The sequence below is a fragment of the Balaenoptera ricei genome, chromosome 3 (genome assembly GCF_028023285.1).
Source record: "Balaenoptera ricei isolate mBalRic1 chromosome 3, mBalRic1.hap2, whole genome shotgun sequence".
NCBI classification, from domain to species: Eukaryota; Metazoa; Chordata; class Mammalia; order Artiodactyla; family Balaenopteridae; genus Balaenoptera; species Balaenoptera ricei.
In genome coordinates this window covers 37,428,087-37,443,771 of record NC_082641.1, presented here as the reverse complement: position 1 = coordinate 37,443,771, position 15,685 = coordinate 37,428,087, and the positions used below count along the sequence as shown (strand labels likewise).

Genomic DNA, 15,685 nt, shown 5'->3' with positions numbered 1-15,685 from the left:
GGGGCTCCCCAGAGGGGATTGGTTCAGACTGGAAGACAGCAAAATTGGGAAAGCGTGAGGATACTGCTCGCTCCGGTGACCAGCGCTGCAGCACAAGGACGCTTCCGCAGCAATTAGCCCAAGCTGGAGGCGCTGGCGGAGGCTGCAGGCTGCGGCGGCCCGGGTGGCGAGGAAGGGACCCGCAGCCCCCGAGCTCCAGGCAGAGGCATCGCGCTCCCTTCTCCTCGCTCCCCTGCTCTCCCCCCTCCCTGCCCCCTCCCCCCTCCCTCTCCTCGGCGTTCCCAGCAGCCGAGGGTTTCAGATGTCCCACCGCCGTTTGACCCCCTTTCCCCCCGCCCGCCCCCCGCTTCTCCACCCCTGCAAATGAGGTTTGGCCAGCAGAGGCAGAGCCCACCTCTGGCTTAGAATCACTGACATTTAGACTCCAGGCTTCAACCTGTTTACAAGCGGGCTTTCCAAAGGAAGGGGTGGGGGGGCGGGGGGAGGGAAATAGGGCCAAACAAAACACCAACCGCCATCCCCTCCAAACAAGAAGTGACTTTCTGGAGGCTTCAAATCAACAGGCACCACCAAAAAGAGAAAGCAAGAGGGGGAAGAGAACAACGGCGACCGGGCCCCTGACTCCAGTTCTGACAACCCAAAGGGACTCACTTTTAGAACTGGCCGGCAAGCTGGGGCTGTGCGGAGAGGGACCACAAGGTGCCAACCGCAGAAGGGCGCAGATACCTCCCCCAGCCTCCCACCCCAGCCCCTTTGGGTTTTGTTCACCGTGCTGTCATCTGTTTTTCAGACCTTTTTCTGCATCTAACATGGTGAAGAAAGGAGTGAAGAGGAGAACAAAGTAACTCCCGGGGGAGCGAAGATCGAGGGTTACCCGCACCACGACGGCCACCACCAGCTCCTGCCACTGCGGCCACCCACGTCCACATTCACCGGGAGACCGAGGGGCGCGCGGCAGCGGATCCGAGAAAGGAGCGAGAAGAGGCAGCCGGCCCTTCCGAGGAGTTATGGATGTTGGTGCTTTCACTTCTGGCCAGATCCGAGCCCAGAGGGAGCTAACCAGCGGCCGCCACCTCCAGCTGTCTCCTTGCCTCGCACCGGGTCTTACCGTTCCAGTATGTTCCTTCTGATGAGACAATTTCCAGTGCCGAGAGTTTCAGTACAATGTGGAAATGGATATTGACACATTGTGCCTCAGCCTTTCCCCACCTGCCCGGCTGCTGCTGCTGCTTCTTGTTGCTGTTCTTAGTGTCTTCCGTCCCTGTCACCTGCCAAGCCCTTGGTCAGGGCATGGTGTCGCCAGAGGCCACCAACTCCTCTTCTTCCTCGTCCTCCTCGTCTTTCTCCTCTCCTTCCAGTGCGGGGAGGCATGTGCGGAGCTACAATCACCTCCAAGGAGATGTCCGCTGGAGAAAGCTCTTCTCTTTCACCAAGTACTTTCTCAAGATTGAGAACGGGAAGGTCAGCGGTACCAAGAAGGAGAACTGCCCGTACAGTAAGTAACAAATGCGCGCTCCCCTCCTTCCAATTATCCACCCCACCCCACCCCGGGGCGGGAGGGGGGGGAATCTGTTCCAGATGTGGCCAGCTAAATATTTACGTCCCCAACTCCTGTAAAATGATTAAGTGGAATACTTTCACACTAAATCACCCCCCCCCCACCCCGGGTGTATACATTGCGCCGCCTCACCCCCTCCCCGCAGCGCGCTCCCTCCCCACCCCCAGGCTCTTCGCCACCCTACCCGCCCCGTCTCTCTGGCTTGTCACTCGCGGGACCACGCAGGGCGCCCAAGAGTTGTTGCAGTACATAGATGCCCCTCTCTGTCTCCATCGCCCTTCCCCACCTCATCTCAAGGTCTCCTTTCCCTCCCTTCTGGAAATGGCTCAAGTAAACACATTTTGTTCTTTTGGCTGGCAATCTTATTAAGAGTTTCAGGACAGTTTCCTCAAGCTGAAAATAATTATCCTCTGTCAATTATAGGGACTTTATGGGAACTTTATTTAAGAAAGAAAAGTCAATTTCACTCTCCCCCACCCCCATCCCTTTACCCTACCACCCCTCTAGATAGGAGCAAAAGCATTTTTCTGGTTTTGATTTTTTTTTTTTTTTTTTTGGTCCCTCATGTTGGTTTGAGTGATTGCAGTCCATGAAGTTAGCTTTTCAGGCACCACCGCTGCTATTTGTCTTCTGCCTGCCTTCTCTCTTGGTAACATGATGCTCATGTCTGCATTGTCAATAGCATATGCGCTGCTTTGTGGTGTCCTGTTGTACTCGTTTCTTCTGAAACCTCTCATATTGCAGAGCCATAGTACTACAGCACTGTAAACATCTGGGACTGGAGTCACACAGACCTCACACAAATTTCATTGTCATTCTTTTATTTTCAAAGTAAAAGTCGTAAGTCTGTTTCCATGGTGTTGGTTTATCCCATAGGATGAGGTTTTCACCTCAGTGCAAATTATGCCCCATCCTTGGACTTCTTGCTTTTTTCCTTTCTCCCTCCCTCTTTTCTTTCCTTCTTTAGCTCTTTCTCTTCTTTCTTTCTTGCAGGGACGTGGGTTGGGTAGGGGGAGGGAGAACTAGAAGAGGAGGAGTGAACATTGTGTCTCTTCCTGAATCAGTCCAGCAAAGCCAGATTACTCTGTTGGCTTCCTTTCCTGCTTACTTTCAAGTGGTGAGACTTATTCATCCTCTATTGATTGCAATTTGAAAGGATCCTGAGGCTATGTAATGGCACACTGAAGACAGTAGACAATAACATTTAAACATCTTTAATGACCATTTAGCATTATCTCAATGGTAGTTCCAAGTCACCTTTTCAAAGGATTTTTTTGTGTCAGTTGTTTGGGAATTCCAAGCATATATTTGCTAGCTAACTTAAATACATGAGTCATATACTTCATGATTCCTTAGCCTAGAAAGTATCTGGTATTAATGGGAAAGACAGTTAACCAGAACCTAGCATTATCTTTTTAAAATAAAGATTTACAAGAAATAAGACATTTTGCTTATCTGGGGACTCACATACCTTCAACATTAACTTCTGTTCCTCCTCAGCTGCTATTTCCATTTACTAAAATTAACAATATGTTTACAAGTAATAAACAAGATTTGTGTAAGTGTTTTAAAGTATTCCATTTGATGTTTACTACCAGAGATGTACCTATAGTCCATTAACTATATTTTTTCCATTCTTATTCATAAGAAGTGGCTGAAATAATGTCATTTTTTTTTTTGCTCCAAAGTAATTTGTTACCTGAATTTATTAGATATGATGTATAGATGTTATGGTTATTAATTTAAAATTTTAATACTTTTATTCACTTCTAAAACAAAATAGTTGTGATATCATCCAGGTAGGACGATGGGGAAGAAGTGGCCCGAACACTTACTGAAGAGTGAGCTGGGAGTTAAAAAAAAAAAATTCACAGGGACTGAAATTCTTTGTATTTTTAGTTCATGGAAATAACTCAAAGAAATATAATAAAATTTCAGAGTGTTAACCTTGAGCAAATTTTGTTTTACACTAACTTGACTTTGCTATTGCTGTATTTTAAGTGTCTTTATGATGTGATGTAAGGAGCAATCTATAGTAGTTTATTTATGCAACTTAAATTGCTATTTTCTAAAATAATGATCACTGTGTGATGAACCATTTAGTAAATGGTTTCCAGTGTACACATTCAAATATCTTTTACAGTAAGAATTATCTGCAAAGAGAAAAGTATACGATTTTTATCGTGTAAAAACAAGTGTGGAAAATTTTCACCCTGTCTAAAATATACTAATACGTCTCCCATGTGATAAATGATAACTAATAGTCCCTGTTAAAATTATAATATCTTATATAGTAATGCAATCCTAATCAATGGTTGAAAATGAAAGGGGGTGGAGCTTGCTATGTTAAATAATGTCAAACCATAAATAATTTAGGTTTTCCAAGAACATCTGTATCAAGACATAGCAAGTGAATAGTAGAGGTTGAAACAGCTTTAATTTCACATGTGGCTGGGTAATCAGAATGCTCCTACAATTTCCAGCTGGACTGATTCAGCTGAACTACATGGTATCATTAAGATATTGTCTAAATGTTGCATAATTACATGAGAACAAACTTTGCTATGCTACAGGGTAACCAGCCAGCCAGCCCACCAAATGGTAGCCTGTTAAATATTAGGGTATCTAACCTCTGAAGAGTGTCAGTTCCTTGTCCAAAAACCACATTTCAGTAACATTTTCCTAAAAAAGTTATTAACTATTCTCAATACACGAAGCTGTTCTTTTAAGGTTTGCTTATTTGAAGCTTAATTTTCTTTGTTACTTTTGACCCTAGTATTACTGCTGCTAAAATACAGTAACAGCTTATCTAAGAGGTTACATGTTTGTGATGTCCTGGGTAATTAAACAACTGTTTTACTGGCTTTTTGCCAGCAAAATGCTAACAAAAGAGAAGTAAGGAAATCACCCATGAGCACTGAAAAATCATTTTTAACTTCTACCTCCAAAGTTGGTTCCCAGAAATTGGATGGTTCTAAAAATATTACATGTGCTAGAGCAACTCTTCTCCATTTTGAGTGATTATTATAAATTTTTAGGGGTGGGGTATTTTTTGTTTGCTCCTTTGCCATTATATGAGAGTAGAATAAAGGGAACAGTGATGAATTATGTTTCTCCTGCTAGAAGTCTGAGAAAGCTTGAATAATTTAGAATAGCCATGGCATATCTGTCACTAGATATGCTCGGGCTCATTTAGGTTTGTTATATCATTCTTTACATCTAGAGCTTTGCCCTTGAAACGTTACCACTCGGCTCCAGTTCTGGCCTACTAGAAAGGCTGGATACAGCTGTTAGGTACCCTTGCAACTGGGACCGGTGGACTTACTTCTGTCCATGTGAGTAAAACAGCTGTGGGCTACTCCCCTGATTGTCACTTATAGAAAAGGGGAGTCTAGTGAAAAGAAAATGTATCCCTAACCTTGAGAGAGCCAAGGATAGATATTCTCAAAATGGAAAGCCACAGTGCTTATGAGTCTTTTCAGGAAAGGAGTATGTGAGACATTAGAGAAATCAGTGTGCACTGAGTATGCAGTATGTGCCCTATTTCTTTAAATATATACCTCATTTAACACTCATAATAGTTCTGTGATTTAGATAGGACTATCCCCATTTTTCAAATATGAAAACTAACCCTGAAAACAAGTAAATTACCCAAGGTCATTCAACTAGAAATTGACAGAGCCAGATTCAAGCTCAAGTCGATTTGGTTTTATCATTACTTATTTCTTCTACCTCGCTACTACTGACAACATTGATGTCAATATATCAGAAGTAGACACCACAAAACTCTAAAAAACAAGTTATCCAGATCCTTAATTGATTTTTGCTATGCACACCAACTGTTCATCAGAAGGAAATTGGAAGAGCAGTAAAATGACAGTGGAACAGAGTGAGTATGTTAAAGTTATCATTGCAGGTGTCTACATGGTATCAGACAATGTCAGTGCATTCTCTAGGTGAAATCTCTCTTTTGATATTATATTTGAGAATGTAACTGCTCATGGACACACAATGTACACATACATCCATCTCACAGAAGGCAGTAGGAATACATGACTAAGAAAAATCCATGAATATCGTTGTATATAGTAATTGTTTACAGCTGAGGGCCAAATGTTTAATTGTTCCCACATGTAATAAAACAATTTGATTGTAAGTACAAGTGTGAAATTGGGCTGTTGAAGAAACTTCTGATGTATGACTCTAAAAGGAGCAAATCTTAGAGACCTAAAGCTTTAAAATGACTCCGCAAATCAAAAAGGTATTTCACCACATAGAAATGACTGATTATTGTTTTGTAAATAAGGTTTACATTATTACTTTTTAATCAGGACTAGAGCTTATTTTAGGAAGTTAAATAAGAAAATCATTTTTGAGGAAAATAAGGACTTGAATATTATCTCCTAATAAATATACAACAGTTTTCTGGGAAGAAAACCTATATACAACTTATGGCTTCCACTGGTGTCTCATGTAAGTTGTGGTTGTTTCTAGAGTTTGGTTGCATAATTTATAACTGGCAGCATTTAATCATGAGGATCGAGGATTTATGAAGGTGGAAGGCACTATTTAATGTTTACATGACACTGTCCTGTTACCTTTACTGCATTCCTACCATATGGACCCTCCACTTTGATGGATTTATCATAAATCCATTAAAAATGCACAATTACAGAGAGTTTCCTCTTTATAAACCTGATTTATAACCATCTACTAGAAGAAACTCAAGAAAACAGTTGGCAGAAATCACATGCCAAATACCGGAGTATGAGAATTCAGAGACACCAATCTCTAGGTCTTGAGTATTTTAGTAATCTATTACCGAAAGGCATGTACCATTCTTTAAAAGCAGGTGTTTTCAAAATGATGTTTAAGCACAGAACTTAAAAGAAGAAGAATTGTGCCTTATACAATGAAGGAAACTCCATTGCATGCATTTTTCCTCTACATTTTTACTACCCAGTTTAGAGCGAAAAGCCTTACTCCAGTTCATTTCTTCATTTTTTAATGAACTTATGGTAGAACCTGAATGAGCACTTTAAATTCCTACACAATTACCTTAATGTTCAGAGGCAAACCCCATTTATTATCCAAATGTCTGACTTTCCACAAGCCAAAATGTTGGAAAAAAGTTGACGGCTCATTTGAAATGGAGCTAATGTTCCTCACATTTATGGGCTGCCTATGAATATCTCCATCTTTCCTAAGCCTTAAATGTCTGTACACTTATCCAAAATTGCAGTACAAATGATATGTCTTTATTATGCTTCAGAAGGAAGAATAATACATGCGTATTAGTTCAAAGTGATTTTAATCTATCTTAACATTAATTCTGTGAACTTTGCAATGAAGAGTAATTCAGATGACATTTTTAGTATTACTGTTCCAACATTTGTCAGCATTAATAGTTGATGTTTGCTTAGTGTAAGTAAAACATTAGCATTTCCCTCCCAGAAATTAAAGTTGTCCTTTAATTTTCCAGTAAAATTGGGCATAAGATTTATGTTAATTTTAATACAGTTTTATTACAATCTAGCAGAGTAATGAAACTCATTTTGTCTCAAGCTTTTTATGCAGAAGTATCTTAATTTTTCATGTATTGATATATTGCAATGTTTTAAGATCATTTACCTTTGCCATTTGACAAATGGTGTTTGTTACTTGGTTTGGCAGATTAAAAATATTTACTTTTCATAATTGAGACTTGTTTTTTCAGTGCCTATTACCTCTACCTGTGCTGGTCAGTCGGTATAACAAGTGATAACCTAGAAACGTGCCTTTAAAATTAGTGTAAGAAAATATACCTGCATCTTGGGAAGCCACCAGCGACACTCTGGTACCGAATTAATGAATAAAATGTGTCAATGTTTTACAGAATTAGTTTAAAACCAAGTATTTATTTAGTACAGATTTTGCACAAATAGAAAATTTCAAGATATCTAAAAGGGAGCTGGGTCACCCACAAAATAATGGCCTTAAAGATTTCCTTGCTTTTAAATCAGGTCAGTTGTATTCTTTCTTTGAACGCTATGTCCTAATTGGAACAATAAATCAAAGATGACACTCAGAGTAGATTCCCATGTAAGGTGGACCACTGGACAGTGACGTTTTACTGCTGCTAACACGTGCATCCAATTACCATGTGATAGATTCATGGTGCTGGCAGTAAAGTATTGCCTCATTTTATACTTCACCTAATAATTCTTCAGCCTAAACCTGTCTACCTTTACCTATATCTAATCTGTCAGTATGTGTGTTATCATTAATGAGGAAGTTTCAAATGTTTGGCATGCTTCCTACAATGAGCAATGACATTAAGATATTAATGAATCATTTAATTAACCATAATAGATGAGGGAAAATATTAAGTCAATATATCCCCAACTTCACGTAACTGTCAACTAAGTATAACCTAATAATTTCACTACAATGATAACTTAATTATGAATAGTGGGGGTTAACTGGAACTTAATTCTAAAGAGCAAAATTAAGAACTTTAAAAATATTATTAACTTTAATAATTCTAATTAATTAATCCTAATTGCAAAATTAAGAATTCTTTTAAACAGGCATTTTTCCATAATAATTATTATTTTCTATCATCATTATTATTTTCTTTCAAGGACCTTAGGTTAACATGTTTTACTGATAAACATATGTGTTAGTTCATCCTTAACCTTTTTTGAGGCACTGCCCCTGTTTGAGGATAACCTGACATGTTCATAGAATCTACAATTCAAGACCCATCAACTGCTTTCTAATAGTTCTATCTTGAGGCAGTTAGACATCTGAAATATCAGCCATCTGAGGCACTGTGAATCCCTGATATTTTATCACCCCTTCACCACTTCATTATTTTCTCCTCCTTTTCTTTTCTTTTTTTTCTTTTTTCCTTTTCCCTCATGTCTAAACCCCTTACATACCTCTGAAGCAAGGGAAAGTCATCCATTATCATGCCTTAGCATCCCACGTTACATTTAGAACCAGTAGCCTAGCTGTTTTTGGATGTATCACTTGGGCACATCAGCAACCAAAACATGTAGTTTATTTTCTATGCAAAAAAGTCTTCAGCAATGCAAATTCAACATACTCCATCAGGTGCCTCTTCCATCAGGTGCCTCTTCTCATTTTGAATCTCCAGTGAAGTCCCATTATCCCAGCACTCAGACCAATTTCTTAAAGCTTTGCCTTTAGTGAAGTGGGCAAACCACGAATAAGCATCTTCTGAGAATGGATGCTGATTGTCTAGTTACTAAATCATCAATCTGCATTTTCCCTTCAGGTTAAATATTCTGTTCCCAGTAACTCTCCCTACACATTCATTTCACCTTTCTTCTAAAAGTTGTTTCAGTATATGCAACACTTACTAATTACTATGTCAATTTTCTGATCTTTTTGCATTTGTCTGGACTCCTATAAGAGGAAGAAAGTGAAGATGATTTAGGAAATCACATAATTATTTTGCTTCTTTTTGAAGTCATCATTTACCTCAAAGAGATGAACACTAATTTGGAGGTCTTTAATATTTCCAACTTCCAGAACCTCACTTAGATTATAAAGCTTCTCTGTACACCCCTGCCAACTGTAGGTCTTTAAAATGAAACGAATGTTCTCATTTTAATACTGGTTATCAAAGGGGAAAAATGTAAAACGTACATGCATGTGTATTTCAGGCTGACCAAATATAGAAATGCACATAGCTTTATTAGAAAACATTGAGACACTGACAGGAGTTAAAATTTAAATTCATAGCATATGTGTATTCACATACTTCTCTCAAGAAAGAACTTTTTGGCACTGATTGCTGAATTAGATTTATTTTTATTATATGCAGAATCTGACTATTTACGTATGTTAGATTGGTTTGTTACTCTAATAATAATTAAAAGCCAACTTCTTTTTACAGTTTGTTTCAAATTATATAGATAGATCGATACAGATATAGACAGATGGATTTCCATCTATCTATAGGGATAGCTATGATTTATTGATAGAATTATTAAAAGAAAAATTAATATTCTGCAACATGAGGAAACATGACACTAATTTTTATACTATTTATGGTCTGAAGTGAGATATATTTATAATGTTATTAATAACAGTAGTTAGCAATGTAGTAAGCCAGATTTCTAGGGCATTTTTTGGAATGTCTCCATAAAAGGATGTGATTCCACAAAGATGAAGAGAAAAAGTGCTAGGGATATTAATCAGATTATGGTATAAAAAGTTGGCGAATGAAACTACATAAATGCTTTAAAGCTGAAGCAAGAGAGATGGTAAAGAACATATAATTAGAATGTTAGAAGCCAGAGGAAAAGCAGAAGAGGCCATAGAGCATTTAGACATAGACTGTGAAAGGAGGAGGAGATGCTTTGCTGGAGTGATGAAGACAAGGGTTTTGAACTCTCAGGAAGGAGATCAAGCTAATGAGTAGCGCTGCAAAAGGGCTGACATGACAAGAAAGGTGTGAGGGAAATATAACCCAATCCCTGGCATTCAACTGGATGTTAAATTAACTGAAATGAGAACCTGTGATCTAAAAGGAATCCCACAGAAGTAATCGCAGCCACGGTATCAGAGTAAGGAAGGCTAAATCTGAGTTTCTGCTAAAGAGGCAGAAGGGTAGAGGGGTTAAAAGTGTGGGCTTTGATTAAAAGTGATTACAATTATGGGCCTGGATCAAAAGTAAGCTTTGTAGACACAGAAGTGGGTGCATTTGAGGCTCCAAACTGCCAGACAATAGTGTATCACTTGGGCAAGTTGTCATCAGTAAAACAAGGATATTAACAATACCTATCTCTTTTCTACATGGTAGAGATTAAACGAGATCATTTATTCATTTAACAGAAATATATTAAGTGCCTGCTTTGTGTCAGATACTGTCTGACACTTAAATACATGCTGAACAAAGATGCTGGTTTTGCTCTCTCAGAGCTTCACTCTACAGACAATATCAAAACAAACAAACAAATAAAGAGATATGTGATGAAAAATTGGGGTAACTGTATGGAAAACAAGCAGGGTACTCTAACAGAAAACAATTGGGAACTATTCTAGGCTAGAGAAGCCTTCTGAAGATGGGAGGTAGGAGGAAGGGAACAGCTTGGGGAGAGTTTGGTGCCTCCTCCAAGAAGTACAGAAAAGGCACACTGAGCCTGGGGTTTGGTGAGAAGTTTGGAGAAGTTGAAGTTAGTGTTTGTAGTAGCTTAATGGTGCCCTCATCAAATGGGTATTATATAAAGGAAAAGTAAATGTGATGCTTCTCTTTTTTCAAGGGAAAGTATCAAGAAAGCAACCAGCAGATTACTTGATGAAGTGGAAACTATAAATATTAGAAAAAAGAAGAAGGAATGAGGAATGCACTTGACATTTTTAAAAAACAGAAATATTAGAATATCTGAAATAATTTAAGATTTGGAATTGTAGTATCCATAATGTTCTGCAGTTTGGGGGAAGCACAGAGGTCTGGTTCATTAAGAGACTAGTAGCAGACATTTGAAAACTGAAGACGAGGAGAGAGTGAAGAACTAAAAATAAAGAATAGAAGGTAACAAATGTGTTCAAGGACACAAAAATAAAATAGAACAAAAGAAGAAAAACAACAACAACAACAAAAAAATAAGGACAAAACAGGTAACCATGAAGATTAGAAGAAGACAGATTACTGCATTAAAGGAAAAAATAAAAGTGACTCAATTTTTAAATATTTCAAAATAAATCTTATATTTCAAGTTATGATATGGTTTTGAACCAGAATTATCACAGGTGCTCAGCTTTCAGGATATTCTGTAGTTAAACTTCTTGTTTCTCATCCCATGACTGTGAACTTTTTGGCCCATACCCTCAAAGGGTTTGCAATCTAGAGGTAGAGACAGATCTTCCCAGGCGGCTGGAAGGTAATATAAGGCAGTTTATACTAAATTCCAAAGAAGCAGGATGGAATTTAAGTAAACAGCAACCTGTAACTGAGGGAGGGATGAATGACAAGGGGAGTATCACACTGAGGATAAGGGACTCCAGATAGAATTAGATAAGAAGAAAGGAGTAAGAATATTCTAAAAGAAGGCACAGAACCTTACATGAAGTTTTCAGGAAACAACAGGCAGGCCACTGGGGTGGAGCAGAATTTACAAATTGGTGGGTATCTTATGAAATACAAAGCAAAATACACTAGAATGTACCATCATGTGAGAGGGAAGTATGTAAATATACTTAGGTTTGAGGACTTAAGTTCCCCGCTAAAATATTACACTTATATAGTTTGCATTTAAAATCGGCCTTCTCTATTATATATTTGTTTTACTTTTTGAAGTAAAGAAAAAAGAGAAGGCAGAGAGATACTTGAAAAGGGTATAAATTATAGTATAATTGACATAACCTAAAAATATGAAAACTGTAGCTTGATCTGACAAAAAAACCCAGAACTACTTTCATACTAGGGACATGAAAAAGTAGTTCCTGTGATCTATACCAAATGGCATCATCTTTAGCATTCCTGATTTGCTAAATGATCACTACTTAAAATTTTAAAATAGCTCCTCCTGCAGAAGTTCTTAACTTAACACATATCACTGGGAAGGGGTTTTACAATTTCACAGCAGATTCCCAAAGGGAACTACTGAGGCATCAATATTACTTGCTCCACTTGTATATTTTTTCTTGTCATTGCCGTTCTAAATTGTCTCAGATTTACTTGGTTTAGGTGATTAGGAAAAAAAAAAATCGACTACAGCTCTTTTTCTTGCGAAAGAGTATACTTAAGTCTTTCAAGGGAGTAGGCTGCTGACAGCATATATGCAACTGCACCCACTATTAAGACCATGAGCTTTGCAGACAAACTTCTTGATGTAGAATCTGGGTTCTAAAACTGCATAGTTGTGTGGCCTTGGACAAACGACTCCCAGGGACTTGATCTGTGCAACTGTTAAGTGAGGATAATAATATCACCTACCTCATCACTGTTAGAAGGATGAGTTTGTAAATTTACAAATGTAAATTTCTCAATATAGGGTCTGTCACATTTTAAGAGCTCAAAAATGTTAGCTCTTATTACTGTTTTATGCTGTGACTACTGTGTTGTTTTTAATTATCCCATTTTCTGAAAAGACCCCTAAGTCATAAGATAATAAAAAATTAAACAGAAAAGCGATATCATATACCACCTTACTTTATTTTATAGTTTATAAAGAATTCTAATGTTTTCATCAGTTGGACCTCAGAAAAATTCTTTGAAATGGGTAAAAGAGTCACTGTTCCCCCCATACTATCTTTAGATGAGAAGATTGAGTCTAAAAGTTATGGTGCCGGACTGAAGTTATATAGTTACCGTAAGTGAGGCAGGATTCAAACCTAGGACAGCCTTGGCTAGGGTGACCTTCCGTCCTGGTTTGCCGGGAGCAGTCTCAGATGTGCCTCTTGTTCTGGCATGTTATCAGTAGCACCCTATTCACTCTCAAAGTACCGCATTACAAAATCACCCTAGTCTTAGCCATTCTGATTTGTGTAAGGCACAAATCTACACAAGCCCGTTCTCTATGAAATACTTCAGTTTCTTCCCAGTACCCTCAGAATAATAACTTCATCTCTTTGCATGTCATGTAAAGCCCTCAGGATTTGCTCCTCCTAAGCCCTCACCCCCACCTCCTTTCTTACTGTACTCCCCATCATAGACATACTGAGTTGATTTTAGCTCCCGAACATACCTTGTTCCTTCACATGCAGCCTTTGCACACACTCCTAGGCCTGGCTGGAGTGATGTTCCTGCCCCTTGTCCCCTTTCTTTCAGGTCCCAGTTAGATGTCATCTCTAGGAAACCTTCCTGACCACTCTATTGTCTCCACAGAACCCAACACTCAGTATCTAGTATTTTAACACAATCTCACACTTGATTAATTTACCCACCTAGTTTCCTCACACACAGAAAGCTTTTTGGGGGTGAGCACTGTATGCGTCACACTGACCTTTGCCTGCCAGCCCTTAATATACTGTCTGGAATATAATGGGCCCTCTCTATATGTTTATTAGATAAATTTCTCTTTTTAACCGCGTGTCCTTGAGCCAAGACACTTAAGACTTTCCTTGGTCTCGTCACCTGGTCTGGAAAGTGTGATTAACATATTACCCACCTGAAAAATGCGGTTGAAGTAAATTATCTTTTAAAATTCCATTGAGTTCTAAGTTCTACAATTCTGAGAACTTAGAAAAATAAATCAGGCCTCATTACTTAACTAAATGCTAAATACTTGCATTCATACAAACTTCCGAATGAAAGTTTGTGTAATCCTTGAAATGGGTTGTTTCCCATATTTCTCCAATTTGCCTCAGGTTACTACTGACTGTTCAATAGAGATACATGATGAATTTACTCTCTTTTAAAATTGATGCTGACTGTGGGATAGTTATTTATAGCTTCAGAGTTGTATTTGGGTTCTGGGGTAATTTGGTGACAATTAAGAAATGAGCAATTCTTGGTGATTCATTTAGAGAAGAACATACTGCAAAAGAGTGGGAGTAAAGAGATATGGTTCATAGTCTTGGCTGTGTCAAAACATTTGCTGTGCAATCAGGCACATCATTTACTTTATCTTGGCCTCAGAAACTTAATCTATGAAATGAGTATATTAAACCAAATACAATTATTAAAATATTTTTGTTCAATCGTTTCCAAGGTTAAGGACTAGATTCTAGGAGCATACCTATTTTAGGAGATAATAACTATAGTATGCTGAAAAACAGTCACCCAAAGATATCAGGTCCTAATCCCCAGAGTATGTGAATGTTACATTTATATGATAAAATTTTTGCAGATGTAATAAAGTTAAGGATTTTGAGATGAGGAAATTATCCTGCATTATCAAGGTCAGTCCTAAATGCTATCACTTGTTCTTATTATAAAAGAGAGACAGGGAGATTAGACACACAGGGAGATTAGATAGCAGAAGACACTTTGATGATGGAAGCAGACAAAGAGAGACATAAAGATGCAAAGCTCTGGCTGTGAAGACAAATGAAGGAGGCAAGAGCCAAGGAATGTGGCTATAGAAGCTGGAAGAGGAGAAAAACAGATTTTCTCCCTAGAGCCCACGGAGGGAGCTTGGCCCTACTGATACCTTGAATTGGGCCCAGTGAAACTAATATTAGGCTTCCAGCCTCCAGAACTGTGAAGGAATAAATTTCTATTGTTTTAAGACACCAAATTTGTGATAATTTGTTACAGCAGACACAGGAAACCAGCACAGATTTTGATACCTCAGAGTGGGGTACTGCTGTAGCATATACCTAAAACTGTGGAAATGACTTTGGAACTAGGTAATGAGTATGGGCTGGAAGTATTTTGGAGCACATGATAGAAAAAGCCTAGATTGCCTTAAATGTACTTTTGGGAGAAATATAGATATTAAAGGCCCTTTGGTGAGGCTCAGAAGGAAGTGAAGAGCACAGTAGAGAAAGCCTGTGTCATCTTAGAGAATACCTGTATCTTCATAGAGAGAATGTTGGTAGAAATAGAAATATTAAAAATGCTGCTGATGAGAGATAGGGGAAATAGGGAGCACGTTATTAGAAACTGGAGGAAAGGAAATTCATGTTATACAGTGACAGATATTTAGGTGAACTGTGTCTTATAGTTGTGTGGAAAGCAGTAAGTGGTGAACTTGGAAATTTAAATGAGGAAGTTTCTAAGGAAAGTGTTGAAGGTGAAGTCTGGTTTCTTCTTGCTGCTTACAGTAAAACGTGAGAGGAAAGAGATAAAGTGAAGAAAGAACTGTTAAGTAAAATGGAACCAACACTTGATTGGGAACTTCTCAACTTATCCAGACTGCAAAAGATGCTAAATTAAAAGATTCACTATTCGGAAAGTATGCTCTAAAGAAAAGGCCAACGGTGTGACTGAACAGCTTATGCTAGTGCATGTGACTGACGGGTTCCCTCAGCCACCTCAACAGAAGCCAGAAATAGAAATTATCAAAGATCTGGGGAGCACCATCTTGTCTACTGACATGAATGCCTGTGATATACACAGGAGACCCACAAAGTTTTTGAGAACGTTGTATCAGCAGAAACACTGCCTGCTTGGACTGAAAGAAACTGAGATAGGACAAAATGAAGGAAAACCGTCAGACTCCCCAA

At 38.6% G+C, this 15,685-nt stretch overlaps 1 protein-coding gene across 2 annotated transcripts in view; it reads left to right on the top strand.

Annotated features, from left to right (window-relative positions):
* The first annotated feature begins 484 nt into the window (after positions 1–484).
* FGF10 (fibroblast growth factor 10) overlaps positions 485–15,685 on the top strand; it is a 79,317-nt gene continuing 64,116 nt past the window's right edge. Inside the window, exons 1-2 of one of the 2 annotated variants that reach the window (XM_059919271.1) lie at positions 485–699; positions 791–1,495. In XM_059919271.1, the coding sequence (XP_059775254.1) occupies positions 1,165–1,495 (331 nt within the window). In that variant the 5' untranslated portion in view covers positions 485–699; positions 791–1,164. Of the gene's footprint in view, positions 1,496–15,685 lie in introns of both variants that reach the window. The other variant, XM_059919270.1, reaches the window with a different exon arrangement.